Here is a 24,384-nt window from a genome sequence, read left to right as displayed (position 1 = left end):
GCAATGATCTAACAAATGGTGTAAAAACTGTTGTAGAATGATGTGAGGGTGCAAATCTTTGGAGCTTGGGTCCATGTTTCATTGACATGGAGGCAACATTCGCTTCATGTGCAGACTATCAGAGAATATGTGCTGTGTGTGTTTAAGAAGTAGATGCCCATCGCTTGTCTTAAAGAAATGGGGAAAAATTATGTTTGGGATTCCACATTATCATTTCCATAGGATAGTTAAAGGATAAGAAATTCATCCAGTGATGGTAGAGACAATGAATGAAGATTAAAAAGAAAGCATAAGATTAAAAGAGAAATGAACACTCAACAGAGGGAACCAAGATCAAACAGTGGATTAGCCATTTTACTTGTTGTTTCCCAGAAATTAAATAAGTATGGGGGATAAGGAATTTGTTTCCTTTTGGTCCTAGAAAAATGCCAATTATGGAAGCTAAACTGCTGGGATCGCATATCAGTCTGCTTTGGAAATGTGAGAAATGGATGGGAAATATAAACACAGGGCAATAGCTTACAGTTATGTTATGAATTAAGACTGAAAAAGTATCAAGATTTAGTCACTGAATAAACTGTCACAGCTAATCTCCCCTGATGAATTTGAGCAAAATCAGAATAGAATCAATCGCCTTGTATTTTTGCAGATTATCATTACCATGAGCTGAAGCTCCTGGGCCAAGAAAGTTCTTGCTCACTGGAAGACTGTTAGAAGTTAGAGAGAGAGACGGGTGAACAAAGAGCCAGCCCAGGTCCCACCAATATGGTGGACAGTGACTGTCAAAAGCCCACATGACTTGACTTCCTGTTCCTCCTGCCTCTGTTCTGTCTGATTGTCCCACCTCCTAACAACAGGGCTTATCACAGCCGAAATAAAGAGAACTAAGGCAATTATCACATGTGATTGTTCACATAGCAACCTTCTTTAACCATTTCTGCTGAGCAGGGCAACATCCTATGCTTCTTTATAAATTTTGGAATCTAGTTCCTTCAGAACTGTAAATGGCCTTTGGTTGAACTTGCCAAGTTCCCAAAGCCAATAAAACTCCCCAGCTCTTCCAGGTCATGTGGTATCTGCAACTTGCCACTGATATCACAGTGGCTCTTTGTAGACATTTCACAAGTGTATCAGCTGCTGAAGTGTTGCCCTCCATGGATTTTGCATCGGCAGCTGTGATGTCCCAGCCTATGATGTCAACTACACCCAGCAAGACTTGAGCCTCACAGCTGATTATTTTCGCAACACTGGAAAGCTTATGATTCTACATTCCAAGATTTGTGGGCAACATTTGGACACCTTGTTTGAGCAGATCTATTGCGTGGTCTTTGAAGCCCTTCACCGGAGACCTCCCTAGCAGGATGATAACTTGTTTTCCTCTAGAGACAAAGGATCTCAAAAGTGAGTTTTGCCAATGACATAAGTGTATGCTAATTTCTCAAATAAAAAGCATAACAAAACAGTTAAAACAATAAAACCCCAAGTTCAGTTCAAGGGAATTTTTGTTTAAGTAGGTGTCTGTAGGAGCCAGCAGAATGAGCACTGATGGGCCTCTCATATTTCAGCAGGAAAGGCATTCCACAAGAGTAGCAGGGCTAGTCAAAAAGTCTGTTTCCATGCCCCAACAAGCTGAAAATTGTCATGCACAGAGAGAAAGAGAGAGAGCCAACTCAGACCCATTGAAATCAATGACTTTGTTGAGCATCATTCTCCATCAATGGCAAGATTTGGATACAGTACTGTACCATTATTTCTTTGTGAACCATCAAACAAGTTTCATTGTGAAACCTGGGTTACGTTCCAAACTTTTGACCTAACTGCACCTCTCCATCTGCATGTCTTGGGAGAAGGACTGCCAGAAAGAAAATTGGTCCGACCTATTTGTGTGGCATTGAAAGCAGTACGAACTGCTGAGATGAACATTATTGTCTGCTAATGTATGCAGCTTAAGCTACTGTTGAGGCACATGAGCAGGGGGCATTAACATTTAAAATCTTGACCATAGATATGGGATCAGAAATTAATTGAAATGCACATTACTGGGGGGAGACCCAGGAATTTGCACCTATCTGTAATTTAAACCAGATGAAGTTGTCCTTTGAAGAGCCTTGTTCTGCTGAGAGGGAGCTGATCATTCATTCAGGAATCCCTAGTCCAAGGTTTCCCAAACTTCCTTTGCTCATTGACCCCTTCATGAGTTTATAAGGCTCCTGTTGATCCTAACCCAAATTCTTAGGAATGTAAATGAAATAAATTCAACAAATACCACCTCTAAACATTTTTTCCCCCAATAAAGAACCACGATCTGAGAACACTCTTGAGTTGTGAAATCCTCTTATGAAATGCAGTGATTCTTCAATGGCAAAGGAAGTGCACTCTGTATATTCCCATGCTTTCTGTTCTGAAGCTCATAGTTCCTACTTTTTGTGCTATGCTTCATAAATTCATTTTCCACCCATGGGCCCTTTCCAACTCCGTGGTCCTTATTCATCCTCCTGTTTTGAAACCAGCAGATCCCAAGGAAGGGCTATAGCTCAGAGGTAGAGCATCTGCATTGCATGCAAAAGATTCCAGATTCAATACCTGCTATATTTTGTAAGGACTGGGAATTATCCCCAGTCTGAAAACCTGGAGAGCTGCTGTAAATCAGTGTGGACAATACTGAGCCTGGTGTACCAATGCACTAATTTGGTACAGAGCTGGCTACATTCCTAAAACCTGATCTGCCCCTGCTATGCCTCCTTTTGCCTTCTCCACTGCAAGACGATGGAGATGCAACCAGAGAGGTATCTGCAGGTGCAAGGAAGATACTGCTATAGTCTTCCTGCTCTACCTGCAGAGTGGAAAATCCACACTATTCCATGGACCATAGGATTGCAGCCTAAATCAACTTTAATCCAATACAAATCAGATAAAAACCACCTTAAGCATTGCTTTTTATCTACCCTGTTTCTGCTTCATCATTATTTGTGGAGCACTTTACAAAGAAGCAGTTTAAAGATTGTTGTCCCTTTGCAAAGCAGCGTGGCATTTGGGGCATTATGTGCATTTAAATAATACGTAACATTGTAGGCAAAGGTGGACACTGTCCCTTCACTGCACACAGAACAGGGTAGTACAGCATTCTTTTTGCTGCCCAAAGAAAAGAGGCACGGAAACAGGGAAACAGGCAAATATGCTCACCATATGAAAACAGTATAAGAGCTGCTGAGGACATGGAATAGTTAATGAAGCCTCTGAGCTGCTTCCAAGCTCAAGACAAGGAAGCTATAGTTTTGCCCTTATCAGCAGATGTTCTTTCATATTTGTGCATCGGGCTAACTTGATTAAATTAGCCCGTAAAGGTCAAATGAAGTATGTCTTCCCCACTTGTATTTTGATTTTTCCTGACGTTGCCTGATAGGTTTGATAACAAATGATGCCTGACCACAATGGTTTTGCGCTGCAGACATTTGAGATGACATAAGCTCACAGGATCATTTACCTTTGCAAAAACCGCTTGACAACAGAGGGGTGTGGGTGTGTGTACATGTGTTTAACGAATGCATTTTAGTTTCTTCTCATTTTCCATTCTGTGCCATAGGATCAAAGCTTCAAGGCTTAAACTGAGTAGAGGTTGATGGGGGAGGTGGGTCTTAGCACAAGCCTCCCTCAGGCATATAAAAACCGCTTGTGGTTCTTGATGGTGGCAGCAGTTGTGTCCTGGCAAGCTGTGGAAGGGAAATAAACTCCACGTGGTTGGCTGGCCAGTGTCATCAGCTCCAGCCAGCTGTGGGAAGTGACAGAACTCCTCTACCTCTTTTGAATCAGCCAATCAGAGGTCAGGCTGTGAGGTGGGAATTTGGAAATAGGCCTGGGTAAGCATCTTTCCACTCAGGTCCAGGTCTAAATCATGGTCCCATCTTTGAAAACCAGCAGCGCAGTTGGCAATTGGAGCTTCCCAATTGGTGTCCTGAAGGAGTCACCCATCTTTGATGTGCATCATATGGGGATCCTTAACTCAGGATTGACCCTGATAACTTTATCAGCCAGCAACCGGGTTGGCTGATCCAGGATACATAGCCGATGCCTGAGCCAAAGACTTCTTGCATCTGTAATCAGTAAAGTTGCGGCCATTTTTGATCCCCCAAATATTACCATGCCATTTATTGCTTCCTGTGCCCCTACCCTGGCAACATCAGGCTTACCAAGACTGGGCAAGCAAAGTAATGACAAAGCAGAAAACACCTTTAAGAATATTCTGTCACCGTTAGTAGCCGCAAGCAACTCCCAGAGCAGGCCTTTCTAACAGCCCTGAGCTGAGGCTCACTCATTCCTGTTTGAGAGCATAGCAGAATTGCTCTGCAATAAAGCAAGGGCAAACTGATCTTTCCCTGATGTGAGCATGTGGGATATCACAACAGGGAAAACACTAGCAAAGATGGTGTTGGTAGACCAAAAGATGGATTGGTAGATGCTTTTGGTACACCAAAAGATGGATTGGTAGATGCCTTCAAATATACCAAGTAGCATTTTCATAAATTACATTGGACATGTCATTCTGAACCATGCTTAAGTGTGATGTGAACATGGCTTATATTTTCAACTTGGATGGAAGCCAGTTTGAGGGAAAACACATTGAACCATAGTATTGCTCAAGAAACTACAAGGAAGTATATGGATTCTGGCTAATATCATGTCGACATGGCTTCAAACACCAGTGGTGGGAGCATGCTGGAATAAACAATAATATGTACACATCCTACGACCAATTAAACTTTTCTCTTGTGTGCCTGGAGATTTTCTCTCTTTTCCCTTCAAGTTGTGGTCCAAGGCACAGCATTTTATAAATCAAACAAGGCTGGAACTGCATGGAACGTGTATTTCTGACCTTGGACTGTAGGTTCCTTGTGAGTAATGCTGCCATAAGAAGTTTCTTGGGGAAAGGGTTATAGTTTAGTGGTACAGCATAAGTGCATCCTCAGAAGGTCCCAGGTCCCACCTGTGGCATCTTTTGGTGGGACTAGGAAAGACATGGAGGACTGCTGCCAATCAGTGTTGACAAAACTGAGCCAGATGGACCAATGGCTTGAGTCGGTACAAGGCAGCTCCCTGTATTACTGTCATTTTACTCCCATTACTCTGGAGAGTGGATTGTACATTGGTGATGCTTTTGGGGGGGGGGGGGGAGAAGCACTAATAGCACTAACAACAACAATACTTCCTGAAAGCCCATTGATGCTATATCATTGCTGCTTGCACAATTTATGACCAAAAGCAATGAGTGCTTGGCAAGTTTTCATAGCTGTTTATTCATTATAAATAGTAAATATTTACTGCACTTTTTAATATGAGACTTTTTTTTTTTTTTACAACACATGTGTTGTTGGTAGAGGCTGTAACACAAAGATAGTATTTCTTTTGTTCCATCACCCTTTAAGACCAATCTGAAAACTAATCTCTGTACCTAGTCTTACTAACTCACTATTTTCATTGAGTTGAATTCTAAAAGGAATGTATTTGTGCCCTACCTCACTCATTGTTCCAAGAATAAAGAAAAATAAATAACACTGCCTTCCATCTTCCTGTCCCTCCTAACATTTCAAAACACAAATTTATTGACATTTGAAAATGTCACAACACAAAAACGTATGTAAACCTTGGTTTCCATTGGATTTTCCTTTATATATTGGATGCCACTGTATAATTTAAAATTACATGTCACCTACAGAGACATTGTGATTTATGTCCTGCATTTTGCTAATAATAATAATAAATGTAAACATAAGAATTTTAAAATGTGTTGTCTCCCCAGAATGGTCACCTGTCAAAACTAAGAAACTGGAGATCATTTAAAGAGACTGTGACACCTCAGCATATTAAAAGAGTGAACTATGTACTGAAAAAATAAAAGTACCTGGAAAAATATAATTTTGATTCTATATATAAGGCCTTGGATGTTACCAAGGCTTGGTGAGGTACGCCATATTGCACTTTGTTAAGCAGTCATGGAAATCAAAGGTATTCTGTATTGTTTGTTGTTGCTTGATTCTTCCAGGAGGTATCACGGACTAGGAAAACTTCACACGCACAAAAAACTTTTGCAAAACTTTTCTTCATGTTACACAATTATTTCATTTGCTGCAATGAAGAAAAAGAAAACCCTCGCATGTGACATTTATCAACAATATGATTACAAAGAACAAGAAGATAGCCAATAACTTATTTCTGGAAGTCTTCAAACATCTAGTCTAGCTTCCTACGGACCTTAACATTTCCTTTTGAGTTTCCAGTGTGTAAAACAGTGTTCTCCTGCCCATGCTTTGCAAACTGAGCAGAGTCAAAAGTCGGCATCAAATGTCAAAAATGGTTTGAATTTGCAGAATATCCCATGCCATATTCTAGAACATGGTGTGTCCAAATTAATCCATGCCTCTTCGTCAACCTAAAAATGGAATGTTTACTGCACCCCAGCAGTATGAAACATTCTGCCATTTTTTTTCCTTCTTTATACAAATCAGTGCTGAACTGTGCTGCTTTTTATTTGTGTTATGGCTCATGGTCTTTGTCTTCCGAGCTGCTTTACCCAACATGTCCAAATGTCTTATTGAAAGCATTGATTGGAGGAAAAAACATAACAGTCCCATTATCTCTTGTATGATCACTCCGTTCTGGGCCTCATTTTGGTGAGAAGATCGCTCCATTCCAAATACTGGAGTGAGACCAGGAACAAGACTGGCTTTAGCTTGGAGTGGGCAGTTCATTTATGCAATATCTGGCTTCAGATAATGAAAGGCACCTGTAAGAAAAGAAAATAGCAAAAGAAGCTTTTTAAGTCATGCTGTGACAACCTCACAGCAAGGGGCAGTGTCAACTACAGGTTGACATTGTCATATTTAATACTGATATATCAAAGGAAAGGGCCTAATATTTTTATTTTTAGGACAAGTTTGACAAAACTCTATGTATCTGGGATTATATACTATAATGATTCTTGAGCTGACCTCATTAAGAACATGTGTTTCTAATAGTGGAATGCCAGTGGTTATTTCATTTTGGACAACCCCTCTGTTTTACCTAATGGCAATCAGGTTTCATGTCTCAACAATTAATAACATCAAGATGTTGTTGACATCACTTTAGAAAATAATTATGCAGCAGAAATCTTGCTGGAACAATCCACTGTCTTAGCAGCAAATGTAGCTCTACTATGAAAGGAAGAAAATGAATGTGCTTCACCATCGCTCTTGACTTACATGTATTCTTGTTATTTCTTCTTATGGGCAAACATTTTCATCTTGCTTTGTTATTACAGTTGTATGCATCGCATTTAATGGTCAAAATAAGACTCCTGTTGTTTTGGAGGAGGTGTTAATGGTTTGAGCAACCCAATAATCTTACCCAATTTAAAATGGGTTAGACAATTGACCATCGTTTCATTTCTAAGGAAAATATTTTTGTCCCAGAAGAAGAGAGAATGACAATTCACACCTGAGTGTTAGTATCTCTTTTGGAGGGGTTGTATACAACCCCTTTGGCCATTCCCCTTGGCAGGAGTGAATGAATTTTGTAACTACGAAGTTTTTATTATTAAATATCACTAACTTTATTATACAGCCTGCCTACCTGTCAAGTGTGCACTGAAATATGGTTTTGCTGCCTGGATCACTCTAGGAATAACATGGCCCCTGGGAATACTGATATTTGCAAACTCTATACTTAAGTCAAGAAGAGTTAGATTAGGTATAATTTATCATGTCAATTTATACAGGCTATTATAATCTCTGTTTTACAAATGCAGAATGGAGGCTTATAGTGCAATCCTCTGCCTGTTTGTTCAGAAGTAAGCCCCATTGATTTTAATGGGATTGCAGCCTAAATGAAATTTACTTTGCCAAGGTAATTGGGGGAATCTGTGGCCCACCAGATGTTGTTGGGACTACAACTCTCTCTCTCTCTCTTCAAGATGATCTTTATTGAATTTTTAGCTACATATTATACATACACATTATATTTCACTACAACTCTTATTAATCCTGACTATTGGCCACACTGGCTTGGGCTGATGGGAACAGAGTCCAGTAGCATCTCAAATGCTGGAGGTTTCCTACCTCTGATATAACATTCATTCATTCATTCATTCATTCATTCATTCCTCTGATATAACAACCACTCAGGCTAAAAACAGGTTTGGACTTGGATTCTCAAGAACTATGATGATGATGATGAAAGTTTTTCATAAACTTGCAAAATTCCCATCATTTATTTATTGTAAAATGTCTAACCCCCTTTTGAAAACACACACACACACATACTCTATACAGCTTAAAGATACCAGCAAAATACAATCCATAAAAAGCCATGATAAACCATTAAACATACATGATGAATTAAAACAGCATGAAATAGCACAAGTCATCAGGAAAGAAGGGGTCTGTGCATTAAGAGAGCCTTAAAAGTTTTGTCTTCAATAGGAGATAGGTTCTTCCAGCTGTATCACTGAACTCAGTAGACACTACTGAGAACTGAGCCTCATAACTCCACCCTTGAAGCTTCATAATTCTACCCTGGGTACTGTTTTTGGCTCATGCTAGAGGATGGACCAGTTCGGACAGTACCAGGGTGGTCCTAACTGGTATACTGCATGGAACTGGCACAACTCAATGATGTCTCAAATAAGACCTGTTCAACTGTTGCCCTGCAATGCTAGAGCAGCCTTTCCCAAGTTGGTGCCCTCCAGACAGATGATAATTGAAGTCCAAACCATCTGGAGGACATCCAATTACATGACAAAAAGACAGAACCCCAAAACTGGCTTTTATATAGATTGTTCATGACCTAATACTCACTTTGTCCATATTGTCCATACTGATATCCCGTGACAGGGTCCATACTATAACCAGTGGTGCTGTATGTTGGTGGGCAGTACGACTGGGATGTAGGCAGGCTATCTAAACTTTTCATATGATCTAGTCTTTGACTACAGCTAGCCGATACTGTAGTGGTCGGTTCTAAACCCCCAGTTAATGGGGACAAGGCATAGTCAGTTTGGGGCTGGTGAGGTACACCACCATGGTTAGTTAAGAGGCCCATTACCTAAAACAAAAAGGGGGGAAATGGTTAATAGACATGCAAAACTATACATTAAGCAATCCACAAGAATATTAAGTCTCTAATTCTTGACATTCTAATTTCAAGAAGAAATAGATATGGCATATGTTTAAACAGATTGACTGGCAGCCCTGCTGCATCACCACCACCCAAATAAAATAGTATCTGTAGCGTATAGGAATACCATTTATTTGACTCTATAATGACTGATCACATCTCACAATGAGCTCACGTTGGCATACATCATTCACTGCCACTCTCCATTTTGTCCTCATAGGCTGAGAGTTGGTGACTGGCCAAGTGAGGATTTGTCCCTGGTCTCACATGGCCTAGGTTGACACCAAAACCATTACATCACACTGGCCCTCCTAAACTAGTGCTCCCAAATGGACAACCAACTTTGACCTAATAATTCAAAAAGTGGTTTCACATAGCTGGTTTTCCTATCAGAAGATTTTATTGTTGTTATTATTACCCCCAATCTCCTTCTGAAGGAATTTGTGGTCTTCAGATGTTGTTGGACTGCAGCTCCACCATCTCTGAGCTGGCTGGGACTGATGGGAATTGGAATATAACACAGGTTCTCTGTCCCCAACTGCTAGCATAAGTATTTTGAGGATAATTGTATTTGAATTCAACGGCAATCTGTTTACTAGGAATTCAGATCCACTGAACTTGGTGAAGTCTCCTTCTGAGGAATGTTTGGGGTTGTGAGATTCGTCCTTTCAAGACTCAGAAATAATGGATTGCAGTGGGAGGGGAGGACTTCATTTTGGGCCTGAGTTATGTCAAAAACAGTAAACCTAGAAGATATTTATTTTGGCACAACCTTCATGATTTGATTAGAGGCTAAAGTACAAATTATTTATCAGAAAGTTAAAATTCTTCAATGAACTGCATAACAATAAGATTGTTAACTTGATTAGCTGTTTGGAGACAGGTTTGCCTATTTGCTGTAGTTAGCATAATAGGTCAAATCCTGCTCATCTTCAGCTCTGCAGTTTTGCTAAACATTTCATCTGACTGATGCAAATGCAAGATCCCAGCTAAATCCAGTTGCTGGGTTGCTTTAAAACTGAGATGTGAGGATCCGAGCATCACTCACAGAACCCATTGCAACCTCCCAATATCAACACAGTTGCAAGTTTCTTAGGGTTGATTTTCATAGGGCAAAAATGGCACTTCTACATGTTTTTGCAGTTATTTGGAACAGTCTGCTTTGTCTATGAAAGCTGTATGCCAGCCTTGTGCAACTCTATTCAATCCATGTTTACTCAGATACAAGTTCCAATAATGGGACCTGCTCCCAACTGAATGTTTATAGGATCAGGGGCACTCATAATCTGGATGTTACTCAGGGTAGTTAAGAACATAAGAAGAGTTGTTTGGATATGGCCAAAGGCCCATCTAGTTCATCACTCTGTTCTCACGGTGGCCAAGCAGATGCCCATGGGAAACCCACAAGCAAAATAAAATAAAATAAAATAATTTATACCCTGCCCATATGACTGGGTTTCCTCAAGCACTCTGGGTGGCTCCCAACAGAATATTAAAAGCACGATAAAACACGAAACATTAAAAACTTCCCTAAACAGGGTTGCCTTCAGATGTCTTCTAAAAGTCAGATAGTTGTTTATTATTGATGGGAGGGCGAACATGAGCACTCTCCTCACATGTGATTCCCCGCAAGTGACATTCAGAAGCATACTGCCTCCAACAGCGGTGGTAGAACATAGCAATCATAGCTGGTAGTCACTGATGGCCTCAAATTCCATGAATTACCTGTCTGTTGGTTCTGTCTATGAGATCAACCCAGCATGCTTCAGAGAAACAGTGGATGTGGTGGTGCTGAGATCACCTTAATCGTCAGGGAATCTGATATGATTAGGACTGCCTGGAAAGTGTTTTTAATTGCAATCACATGGGCAGGTGGAAATCTATTCCCACTGTAGAAATTGCATAGGCAAGATTATCCAGCCCTTAATCCTGAGTAGATCTAGAGAAGCTCTGTTATGATATATTGCCTTTGTATCCCACACTTCTTCTAAGGAGCTCCAAGTGGTGTTTAAGCCCATGACTCTAACTCTTTTCAGCCATTACTGCCATCAAGGACCAGTGTGAGCCATTTCATTTCAACAGGAGATGCTGGCACTACTCTCTGTTGTTTTTGAGGAAAATTAGGCTAACTGGCAGGAGCTCTCACCTGGAGATGCCAGAGATAAAACCCAGACAGTGCTCTACCAATGTTTTATGTGAAATTCTGAATGCCAGAGTGGTGTAAGGGTTAAAGATGGATCCCTGGGAAACTGGGGTTCTAATCTCCACTCAGTGATGAAGCTCACTGGGTAACCTTGGGCCACTCACTGTCTCGCCACCTAACCTACCTCACAGGGTTGTTGTAAGGCAGAAAATGGAGAGAAAGAGAGCTTGGTGTGCCACCTTGAAGGAAAGGTGGGATACAAAAGTAATAAAGAATTTCGGGTTTCACTTTTGATGAATAATCACCATCCACCAAATTCTGGATGTTCACTGAAAGGCATCCATTTTGTCATGCCCACATGGTAAAAGTGGACTTGCGAGGTGAATTAATTTCATCCCCCCCCCCCATTTTAACCAATGTTTGTTTCAGTCACCTCTGTCAAGTGTTAGGCACTACCTAACATATCCAACCACACAACACTCATAAATAACTAATCTTCATGGATGGAAAAACAATAATGTAGAATCAGAGCAAAAATTGTCATATTGGAAATACTTCCAGAGTCTTTTGGATTCGTGCTGCAGTTGATTAGCATCTAGGTAATTAGATTTTGGGCCCTTTCTCTTTGAAAGCTATAAGGGAAGTAGCCTAAAGGCAGAAACTCTCTCTTGCGGTATGTGTCGTGACCTTATAGCACCAGTACAAGGAGTTACAGGAAGGGCATGGCTGGCTTCACCCTAATCGCTCTGTTAGGAAAGCAATTAAAAGACTTATCCTGAGACATGTTGAGCACCTCTACTTCCCAAGGACTTTAGAAGTAAATGATGCACAGCAGGGCAGTTAACCTATAGACCTGCAGATGTTGTTTAACTACAACTCCTGCCATCCTTGACCATTGGCCATGCAGGCTGGGGCTGATGGGAGTTGGAGTCCATCAACTTCTGAAGCCCCTCCTGATAGACAGGCCAAGATAAGCAGTATATTTTACACCTGGATCTAAATTTCTACAGATGTGAACTGACTTGCAGTAGAGATTTTTCCAGCTACAATTCTGTGGCTTTTCTGAAAGTCTTCCATATATACATATATGATTAAATAAAAAAATAATAATAAAAACTATAAAAGGAGAGCAAATATATGGTGGCATTAAAGAAACAATGAACTGTAAAAAGAGAAATAATTGCTTCTCTATGATATATACTGTTTTGTTTTGTTTTTTAAAAAAAGTTAAATCTATTTCAGGAAAAAATAATTCTATTTTGCATTCTCTGTTGTGCTAACATGACATTTTAACAAGCTGATAGAAAGGGTAGGGGAAGTTGTTTTGTCCTTGTATTATGACATTGTTGTTTTATTTAAATGTTTGTTTTAGGCATTATGTGTTTTAAGGATCTTTTACTCTGAGCTTCCAAGAATGAATGGGAAAGGGAAACATGAATATGAGATACACAAATGTTAGCTGTTTGGGGATATAGTTCCATTCCTGCTAAATGGTTTCAGAAAGCCAGCAAGAAAAAGCCCAGCAGTTCAGTTCCTCCTGATGGGATTCATTCAGTGCTATCTTGACCACTTGCATAGAATTCGGTTGCACCCAGCATGTGCTAAACTGGGTTCCACTCCCTTTAGAATTAAAATCTAACACCCTTCCATTGAAGCCAAAGGTCAAACCAGATGTTGAATATGCTACATATTTTACGTGATTAAAGCATAGGAGGAAAATAAAGTATTTCCTATGTTTTACCTAACTTCAATATTTACTTCAGAAGGAATACAATAGATGCCCTCCAAATGGTGTAAACCTTTGAGTTTACACAACTAATGATTGCATGCCTTATTTGCACACACCTATGGCCCTGGATTCTCAATTGCATGGGAGCCTCCACTGATTCAGAAGGTCCCTCCTTTGCTTCAGAAGTTTCCTCTCTCTATAACGGAGGCTGGTAGAACCATGTGACCTTTGGGGCAAGGCTAAACATGTGGCCTTTCAGCCCTGCTGAATCCATGTTGCCGTTTCCTGCCAGAGTTTCATTAGGGCTCAAATTTTCAATATACATATATGCAGTGCTATTTTTCTAGAAAAAGAGATGCCAGAATTCACCATAAACGCTACCCTTCTTCTCTTATAATGGCAATGCCATCCATCAGAGAGGTGCCGGAACTGAGTTCCTGTGAGTTCTGGCTGAAAAAAAGCCCTGCATATATGATTCAAAAGCACCCTGTTTACTTGCCCCTAGTTTTCCTGGGGATACAATGGATGTGTGGACCCTCCAGACACAGTAGATGTAGAACATCATGTGCAGAGGTCAAACAAATAAATTTAATGATACTGAAAACCCATTTGTTAATATTAGTTTTCAACAAAATTCTGTTGCTTCCAAAAAGCCAGGCAAAATAGTGCTCTGATCTTCTGAGAGAAACTGATGTGGACTTGGGATCACATTACGCAAGAAAACTCACTTGATATATGCCGAATAGGTTCATACTTTCAACTGCCATGTCCCATTATCAAATATGTTCCATCCATCTCTCTAAGAATACACTGTGGGTCCCACTTTCTACCTTGAGCGCAGGCTCCCAAGCATAGAATACTAAGCCTGCTGCTAAATGTGCATTGAACTAAGAAACATCCAATAATATACAGAGATGCTGTAATTTCCAGAAATAACAAAGAAACTCAGCTGGTGTAAATGCCCCATCCCCACAACAGCTGAAGAGCTGACCCTCTGTATTTAAGCTGAGGCGAGTGATGAAATCTTAAATATATGTAGGCAACATCTGGTTTATTATTAGGTTATTATGGCAGGTCCATCTATCCTGAATAATGTAAATCCCGCTAATCTGAGAAAAAGGTTATTTCATTGAAATGAAATGCGATGCCACTTAACATGATTAGTATTATAGCAAGTTGGACCTACCATAGGCATCATAAAATCCTCACATGTTTTAATTCATTTACGCATGCCTGCATCTAATATGCTCTGTGACCATGTCTGCAATTAATATGATTTATGGGAGGCAAACACGTTCTATATTTTGGGGTTACAGTTATACTTTCCCCCTCCCTCCTCTCTCACCCTGATTGAAAGATTTAATGAAACAGCACAAAGAAAATTGTTGGCTGTTAACGTATTAAGTTGAACTGACAGGATCATGAGTAAACTTTGGTGGAGTTAATGATATCCTCTTATCTGACCCTGACACATTTGCAGCATGTAATTTACAGAAGCTCTGTCCAGGGAATCTTGACAAATGCTCCTAACGATGTCAGGGCAGTGTTCCATTCTAATGTAAAACAGATGTGGGTCAGATACCCTCATTCATCACTACACTGAACATTTCAAACTGCTGCTAAGATGGATGGCATTACCTGCTGTGCTCTCTTTTCACTAGGAAACCACCTCCCCTTTCCCCCCCTCCCCGGCCCTCAAAAAAATTACGCCCCTCAAAAAAAAAAATCACATTCTGCAACCCACCTCTTCAATTCTCACAAGGCTTGAACACGTGTCGAGGACTACAGCCTTTAAAGGGATCATCTCACCTCAACCACGAACTCGCTTAGAAGTTCTCTTTCAGCCTTACATATATGGCGGAAAATGAATGATTTGAATAGAAGCATCGAGGAAGTAAGGATGGGAAGTCAAACTCTTAAAGGAATACTGTATTGAAACTGAATCGGATTTGTTAAATTGTTTGAAAACTAATAAAAAAATATGAAGAAAAGGATTGCAGAAATAATGCATGTGAATGACTTGATAGGCATTATATAATTACTTATCTTATCATCACCATCATCAATATTAAAAGCCACAGCAGCCATCATTTGCTCATGGACTATTGTCCCTAGTCACTCCCTCACATTTTTGGCAACAAAGTTGAGTATGTGGAGCCCAGGGAATTCCTGCATCTCTCAGGAACAGGGAATGTCTTTAGCTTAAATAACATAAGACCAGGCTGCATGTTTCCTACATGATCCATTAAGATTGCTTATCCAGCTCTGTGTTGAGATTTACCTCTTGTTGCAAAGATAGTAGGAAAAGTCCGTGTAGCCTAGTGGTTAGAGTGTTGTACAGTACTACAATCTGGGAAGCCAGGATTTAAAGCCCCATTTAGCCTTGAAGCTCCCTGGGTAAGCTTGTGCTAGTCACAGTCTCTTAGCCTAATCACAGGGCTGCTGTGAGGATAAGATGGAGGCAGTGGGACCATGTACCTCACCTTGAGCTGGAAAGATGGGATATAAATGCAATAATAAATAAATGAAAAGCAAGTAATAGGTGAACATATCATCCCCCTGTTAAAATTCAGCAACAGTTTTCTTTCCCTCTCTCTTTCTTTCTTCGCTTCTCACAAGTGTCACAAAAGATATGCAAGAGTTTGAAACTTCTTTTATGCATATCACTGATTAACTGTCGCAACAGAGAAGTCTCTCACTAAAGTGAGTATGTGGGGGATAGAGAAATGTGATGAAGCATTGTCAGTCCTACTAAAGTCAATGGGGTATACTTGGTTTTAGAGTTAGGATGATTAAGCAACTAACATATTATATCCAAAGACCTTCACTGGGTGCGGGTTGTCCTGGTGGGCAATGCTGTTTCTCAAACCAAACTATCCAGTCTGAGAGCGGACCACAATAGCGGTTCTTCGGGGTCTGTTACAATGCTGCACATCAGATATATGGTCTCCTTTGTCTGTGTTATCCAAAACAAGCTTCATTTCTTGCTTCCTTGGAAAGAGGAATGGCAATACTGGAAGGAATTGTGCACTACCGCATATATGCTACCAAACATATTTCATATTTCAGCTTAGTCTGTAGGTCTGTACTTGATACTCCCAAATCTGGCTATGTGTGTTTCCAGAATCACTGAATGTTTTCCAAGAACCTCAGTGGCTCCTGAAACTATCAGTTACTCCAATAAGATCCTGAACTTTCATTTAAAGGAATTTTTCAAAATGGCAGCTTTAGAAATTATTATTATTATCATTACTACTACTGTTTAGACTTGTTAGTGACTTGTTACCTGAAGATCTCCAAGCAGCTTACCACACACACAAAAGAAAAACCATAATCCCAGTCGAAAATGACAAGGCAATGCCAAAATCATGAAACTTCATTTAAAAAGAAGAATATTGAATTCTTTACAGGACATGGTAGTGCAGGCTGTAGCTAGGGTGATTTTCCTAGATTATTTTAGATTTTAAATCTTTAAAGTAAGCAAGACCTTCTGCAACAGAGCAAAGCGGGGAGGGGAATGGCTCGGAGTAGGATGCAAGGACAGAAAAATTGCCCTGTATTCTATTTCAGACTTCGGAAGAGTAAAGTCTTAACCTTTTGATCTAATACTTACATGCCAAATCAGGAGCCTTATTGCATTGACTGCAGGGCCATTAAGACTTAGCACCTCTTGCCTACAAATTTCAGGCTTTACAAGTGTTTGCCAAAAAGAAACAGCACTAAAATATCACAATCTCATTTGCAGGAAAACATAAATAGCCCGCAAAGTATGTGCACAGAAGTCAGAATAGACAGCATTATCACAAAACATACTGTTTACCTACATTGCCATCACCAATTGCCATTCCAACATGACAAGTTAAAAGCTTTGTTTCATTGGCTCACATGCTGAGATGGGGAGGATTTCTTTTAAAAAAATACAAACATAGGCAATGCTTGACATTAGATCTTGACACCATTAATCACTTCCTTGTTCCTGTAAAGATTGGCCATTTGTGACAGAAGAACTCTCACCACCACCGAGTATTGGTAATAATGAGCAAAGCAGACAGCAAAGAAATAGTCAATCAGCCTGATGAGAAATGCAGGCCTTCTCTGAGTTGTGAGAGAAGCCAAGACTGGAGAAGGATGTTTTTAGGACCCATTCAGAACAGCTCTAAATTAAGGAGCTGCTGGGCCTTCATCATGGGGTACAAATTCCATTTTGGTGCATACAGATGGGAACCAACTGTATAGGCCCCACGATAGGATAGGAGGAGATAAAATTGGAGAGTACTGATCACTTATTTTGAGCACATCTTTGGAACCCATTCCAGCCCAAGGGCCCATATTGCCTCCTGAGAAACCTTGCAGGGGCCATATGCCAGTGGGCCAGGACTAGAGACAAAGGTGGGAGGAGCAACATGTGTAAATTTTACCTTTGGACAGTAGGCTAGTTTCTACATACACTTAGACCCTGCTCTCTATTCTCCATCCAGGCAAACATCAGGTGTTCTCAAAGTTCAAGACACATTGCAGCCAGGAGGGTGTATGACCTGGAGACAGCTCCAAGAGCCAGAGAGAGAGGACTGGAGGGCCACATTGAACCCCTGGGTCTGAGATCCCTGGCCCCTGTTTTGTTAATTTAATTTAATTCCATTTTTGATTTACCAATATAAACATACATGATGCAATTTCACATACAGTGGTACCTTGTTTTGTGACTGGGATCCATTCCGGAGCCCCGGTTGCTAGCCAAAAAGGACACAGGGCAAAGTGAGCGTCAAACCCAGAAGTAACCTATTCCGGTACTTCCAGGTTTGCCGCGGATGGACACTAGACAAGGCAGACGTTCACAGAGGTATTACTGTAGAACAATTTAGTGTTTAGAGGCTGGATTCAATCCTCCACCCTCTAAACTACATGCAGGCAGCCTGTGGGCCACATGCAGTTCTGGTTAATCCTTTATGCAGTCCTTCCACCCCACCTCAAAATGTCCACTGCAACCCAAAGGTTGCTGCCAGTTTTTAAAGATTGCCTTCCATGTCTGCTGCCGATACCTGCCAGCACTGATCTAACCAGTTGCTCTAGTCTTTGCCTGCTTCTCCCAGCAGCTGCTCTGCTCTGGTTGTCACTCTCAGAAGACTGACCACAGAGCACGTGGCACTCTGAATGGTTCTCTATGGCCAAGCATTATAGTCAATTACAAAGCTGATCAATAATAAAGTAAGGAGGGTGTGGGTGGGTAGGCATCTCTGCCAAAAGTCCCTCATGGCAAAGGCACCTCAGATCCCCAGAACAGAGGGAAGAATGTTCACCTCACTGCAGCTTCTCCAACACACAATTTACTAGCCGTTATGGGGCTATTATCACAGCTCTTCCGCCCACACACTCAATAAAGACACTGTAGCCCTTATTCCACAATCATGTGCCATTTAGGGCAGCACAGGCCACACAAACACTCTGCGATCCTTCTCCCATCGAAGCACTGCAGAATGGACATGTCAAAATCCTAGCTGTAAATCCCCCAATACACTCTCCTCAACCTCCAACAGCTGGCCTTCGAAGGAATGTCTGCCTACCTACCGACTACTAGAGTCTTTCTACAGTGGCCTGTCACTACATTTTCATTTTCCAGCTCTGTTCTTCTCCCATGAACCTTCCCCTTGCTGTTTCAGATTCAGTGCTGTTTTTTTTTTAATAATAAAAAAGGTTTTGTAATGTTTTGACAGTTTGCAGCTACAGGCAATTCCCCATGCAGGGGTTACGTTCTGGGCCCCCGCACACATAAGTGAGACCGTGTAAAATGGGAGCACCCACGAAACACCCTCTCTGCTGCTGTCTCTTCAATCCATACCAAAAATACCAGTGCTTCTTTTTAAAAAAAAATGTTTAGGGGTACTCTCATTTTCCTACTCATATTGAAATTCTGCCCCTCAATGAAGCCAAATTTAGAGTCACAAAATGTTTAGGGGTATGCGTACCCCTGCGTCCCCCCCAGAAAAAAAGCACTGAAAAATACTATATCCACAAGTAGAATTGAAGCTCTGGAGGCTGGAAAAAGAGGGGACAACATCTGCTGCTGCACTGCCTTGCATGTCAGCTGTTAGACAGGGAGGCTGAGTAGCCAAAACAAGCCCCGCTGCATCTTCAGTCTCTTTGGGGCGTCCCCTGCCTTCACTGACATCCTCTTCAGGCCCCGTGGATGGTCTCCTTGCAAGTCACAAGGACTCTCCAGCTCTCTCCCCACCATTTCTGGGTATGAATTGAATTATTTAATTATTTCCCAGTGTCATGCATATATAGTGGGGTGAGTGCGCGCGCCTATATTGATAATGCCCTCAGTCTCCCCTTTCCTTCCCACTGCAGGGATCAAAAAACTACACACATGTTAAGGACCTTCTTAAACAAGATACATAGATTATACAAAGCAATGCACACTGGGTGTCATACATAGCACAGACAGCATGCTAGCACAGCACCCAGAGAAGTACTCAGCGATCACAATATCCCCACCCTTCGTTCCCACCATTCCTGATCACAATCTCCCCCGTAATTGTAATTTGACCTTTCAAGGAAAATGAAGGTACCTGTATCTCCCACTGCAACCGTATTTCTTCTAAGGACAAATAACAGAAATAGTGTAGGGGAAAGAAAAAGAGTCTCTCTGCACTACTGCTTTTCTAAATATATTGACAGTCATCCACAGTATTTTAGAGACAGAGAGAAAAGGATTGGAAGATCCAGTCACAAACCTTCCACATACAATACATATCAGCCTCGTTTTGCTTATGCTTTTTATATATAAAAAGTTTATATATAAAATGTTCTATGTTGTGTGATTTTATAATGGTCCATTTAATCAGCATAAAGGCGTATAAGATGTCCTCTCGAAAAAGTGCTGGAGTACAATGAAAGTGAGGCACCTAACAAAAATGCTACTCAGAAAAGCCACAGGAATTATGGGCCTATGATGAGAATCAACATCAGAAGGGAGTTGATTTACAGCAGCTGAGAAGGTTTCACGTGAATCTTAAAGCAAGACATTGTCTCTCCTATTGCATACTATGCTGAAGAATTTGCCATAAATCCAGCTGGTGTCATGTATATCATATTCCTGTGGTGTTTGCCAAAGGGATGTAATTGATGACAAGGATCACACAGACATAAATGTTCAATAAGAGGAAAAACTGAGGAGGAACAGTAGCTGATTGATAGAACACGTGCTTTAAATGCAGAAGCTCCTAACATCTATCCCTGGGATCTCCAGTTGAAAAGAATAGGTAGCAGATGATATAGAAGATTCTCTCACCTGAGGCTCTGAACAGCCACTGCCAGCCACTTACAATTATCTTTTCCATCAAAAATATGTGTGTATCTATTTCAATTTATTTATATTGTAGCAATTCAAGTCTTTATACAATGGATCTTTTTCCAGAATTCAACACATCAAAAGTTTCTAAAAAGGTATCTTCAATAGTATCCTTTTAATGGACATGGATACACAATCCCATGTAACTGAATCAGTTGCGAAGTGTGCCTTTCAAGCTATAATGATATCTAAGCAATCTTTTACAGCAATGGTTCCCAACTGGTGGTCCGCAGACCCCAGGGGGTCCACGTAACCCACCCAGGGGATCCATATCACCATTCACATAACAAAAATTGCCACAGAAATAGCAAACTTTTCAAAAATAATGTGTCCAGGGCTTGGCTGTTGAAAAAACAGCAGGTCTACAGTACTTAGCTAATTGGGAACCACTGTTTCACTGAACTGTTAAGTGGTACTGATTTTTTACCACAGCCAGACCCATGGATTCATGTTTATTTCCCTTCCAAAATCTAGCCTCATAATGATTGCTCGCTCAGCAGAACTAATTAGATGGGAACAAAAATACGGATTCTGCATTTTTAAAAAGTCATAGGTGAGTAAAACATGCTTGGGAGATTCTGGTGTCTGGAAAACATAGCTCAGATCCACATTAGGTTTGACAGACGCATTTAATTTCTAAAATTCTTTCATATGGCAATATGTGCCATTGAAGTGAACCATAAATTCTAAACCCCTCTTGGTTTCAAAAAGTATCATTCCCCATTCCTCAATTTAGTGGGCCAAAACAATTTTTTTCCCCATTAACCAATCAAATCTGGAAGATATGAAGTTGTGAACTCCAGACACGCCAAAGGACAGTTATGCATTATTGAGTTGGAAATGTCTACATCCAACTGAAATGTAAACAAAGTACATGGAAAGACAACCTTCCTTAAAGCTTTACCCAATCCTAGGCAACAGTCCTATGCACATTTGCCTAGGAGTGAGACTGGTTAAATTCTTAGGACTTACTTCTGAGTAGACATACACAGGGCACATGAACTGCACAAGTGGAAGATTACGTAGGGTTGCCATATTTCAGACAGTGAAAATTCAGGAATGAAGTTGTATAGCTTTTTTGGAAAAATTGGAAAAAAAAATGCTGTTTCTGAGTGGATTTTCCTAGGCAATTTCAGTCTGCACACTGCTGCCAAATGCAGTATTCTGGATATGTCTGGCAAATTCTCTGAACTCTAAACAGTCCAAATAGCAATTCAGACTTAACATGGTCAAAAGGACTACTGCGAATACATCATGATCAGCCATCATGAATCAGCCAAAGTAAGACAGATTTAAGTCACATTGATTTCAACAGGCGACCTAAGCACATGCTTCAATATCTCCCACTGAAACAAGTGGAATTTAATAGTGCTTGACTTTAAATTTGAATTGGGGTACATTCCAGATAAACAAGTTACACAATGAATCCAGATCTCTTGTCTTCAAATTCATTGTGAATACTTAATTCAAAACTTCCAGTTTTGACTGAAATGTTTGATTTTTTTCCCCAGCATGTTGAGAAGTTATAATTTCTAAAATAGCAACTGCTTGGCCTTATAGAAGTTCTGAAATGAAGAACTTTGACTAACTGATCTTGATGTTCCAAAATCTGTTTCTGCTTTGAAACATAGATTTTGTTTTTAATTAGTTGTTTTTCTAAAACAAGAAGAGAGCCACAACAAATTCTCTTAGAACACCCTCTTTTTCCTTTTTTTACTACTGCATATTTGAGTATCTACAAGCGCCAGTCTTTGAAATTTGTTCTGAACCTTCCATTCCCTGAACACGGTCTCCTTCTCCACACCATTCCACAACTGGAATCTGAAATGGCATCCCTGATCCACGGCAATGAATCCTTAGACTCTATACCTTTTGTAAGAACCCAAGCTTGCTTAGCAATGAGCCACAACCTGAACAAATGTTATCAACTCAAGGATCTCAACTTGATCATCTCAGTGCTGAATAAGTGAGGTTGGTTTATTTAGCGGGAAGATGACGGTGGCATAAGCAGCTATGTCCATCGAAGAAACTACTTGATCCAAATGTCACAGGACATATCTGCCGTTGCTCTTAATTTTATTTTCACAATGTAATAATTTTGTTTTCATCCAAGAAAACATTCCCTGTTGCTGACAATGGCATTTGCTTAGTTTTGATAGATTAACTCCGAACCTCGGAAATGTTTTATATTTAAGTCACGAGAACATTGCACACTGTGAGTCTAACAGCATAATGAAATGTCAAGCCTTTTGTTGAGAACTGCACTTGAAAATGGAGATTCTTCAAAACCGATATTAATTAAAGTCTTACTGGAACTACATCCACTTGTTTTCCTATTGGTTTCTTTTTCTGCTAAGGTCTAAAGCCATAAAGTTTTGCATCCCACTATGTGCTATACAGGGATCTCTGAAACTTAATTACATTTACTGTTACAAAAAAGGGTTTATGAACTCTTGCCTTTAGGCAAAAATGTTTATTTCATTGCCTTTGCTATTCATTCTTTTCAACTCGGTTGCCTTTGAACTCTTCAGCTGCACAGAGTTATCACCGTGGTGCAGAAACCAGGAAGTGTACTCCCAAGATAGAAACCACAAGTTGAAGCAAGAGAAGGAGGCAAAGATATAGGAGCCGTTAGTTTGGCCACCCTTTGTGCTATTAAAATCTCATTTTCTGCCTGTTAGACTGCCCTCTCACTGCTTAGGCAGTGGTGATAGTCAGTGATTAGTGTGTAATTGAGTATAATTGTCTTTTCACTTTTCATTTGTGTCATTCCAAGCTTCCCTCTGTTTGTTTTTTTATAAAAAAAACCACACACACATACACACAGAGAAAGAAAGAGCAGAGTGAAGATAAAGCCATTAAAACTCTCACTCTCAGCCCTGAAGAGATCCCTGATTGTAATTATAGATTGCATCCCACCCCCCTTTGTGAAATTTGCTCAGGATTCAGTGGACAGCTCTCTCTTCTAAACACCTGTGCTAAATCCACGCTAATAAAATAAACTACCGAACATTTTAGCAATTGCTAATAATGTCAACCCCAAGGCAGATGCCAGAAGTAGGAAATTTAACCAACCTTCTTGACACCCAATTATCAAGGCAATTTATTAACATGATCATCCAGGGAAAGCTCATGCAAATTAGGAAAACAATTATGTCCTTCAAGTAGTTATGGGCTTCCTGGGTGCAGTAATGCTCTTAATTTATGCATTTACAACTCGATTATGGCTCAGCCTGATCTGCATTGCTCATCAGCTGAGCCAGGAGTAACTTGTATTCTACTTTTAAGGTTGTGCGTGTGATTTTCTATTCATTATTTTCTCTATAAGTCGACAAAGAATTAAAACTCAAATCATTGTCTCTGTAGATAATTTTCGTTTCATTATTTTTAAAGATAGAAATGGACAAATTAAAAAAAAATGCTTGACAATTGACTGCACGCAGAAAGTTTTCATGATTACATTAAAAAACATTGCCTAAAACTAAATATAAGCTATGACTTTTGATTCAGTCAGTAGGGAGGGGGGGCAGGGAGGAAACCAGCAAACTGAAATCATGTGGCTTATATAAAGAATACTTTATGGTTTAAATTTGGCAAATCATTGTACTATGGCCTTGGGGAACAGACAATTTAGTTTGGGTATACAAAAAATCCTGTGTCTGAAAAAGCAGGACTGACCTGGGGTGAAAGGCCGTTGCCAATGGCAGGGTTCATAGGATTTGAAGGCCCGGGTGGAGGCACAAAGCTGTCTGTATAGCTGGAAAAGCCATGCCTTGTGCTCGGGAGGCAGTACGCGGAGCTGCTTTCTGGGTTTGATGGCAGGCTGCTTTGGTGCACAGTGCTTGGTGGCAGAGGCTGAGGTCTGTGGACTGTACTGCTTGGGTCTGACACAGCTGCAAGGAAGAGGCAATAGGTTTTGCAAATCGTCCAAATTTTCATGCAAAATTCTACACCGAGAAACTTACTCAAGAAAACAATAAACCAAGCCAGATAATAATATTTAACGCTATTCAG

At 40.4% G+C, this 24,384-nt stretch overlaps 1 protein-coding gene across 3 annotated transcripts in view; it reads right to left on the bottom strand.

Moving 5' to 3' along the window:
* Positions 1–5,272: 5,272 nt before the first annotated feature.
* PAX3 (paired box 3) overlaps positions 5,273–24,384 on the bottom strand; it is a 106,196-nt gene continuing 87,084 nt past the window's right edge. For all 3 annotated transcript variants that reach the window (XM_083442806.1, XM_083442805.1, XM_083442804.1), the window contains 3 exons: positions 24,049–24,263; positions 8,829–9,075; positions 5,273–6,778 (listed from right to left, as the gene is read on the bottom strand). In XM_083442806.1, coding sequence (XP_083298932.1) covers positions 6,744–6,778; positions 8,829–9,075; positions 24,049–24,263 — 497 coding nt within the window. In that variant the 3' untranslated portion in view covers positions 5,273–6,743. The remainder of the gene's footprint in view (positions 6,779–8,828; positions 9,076–24,048; positions 24,264–24,384) is intronic.

This window comes from Podarcis tiliguerta, assembly GCF_965153285.1.
Source record: "Podarcis tiliguerta genome assembly, chromosome: 5".
NCBI lineage: Eukaryota > Metazoa > Chordata > Lepidosauria > Squamata > Lacertidae > Podarcis > Podarcis tiliguerta.
Note: the sequence above shows the minus strand (reverse complement) of the source record. Positions and strands in the feature narration are given on the sequence as shown.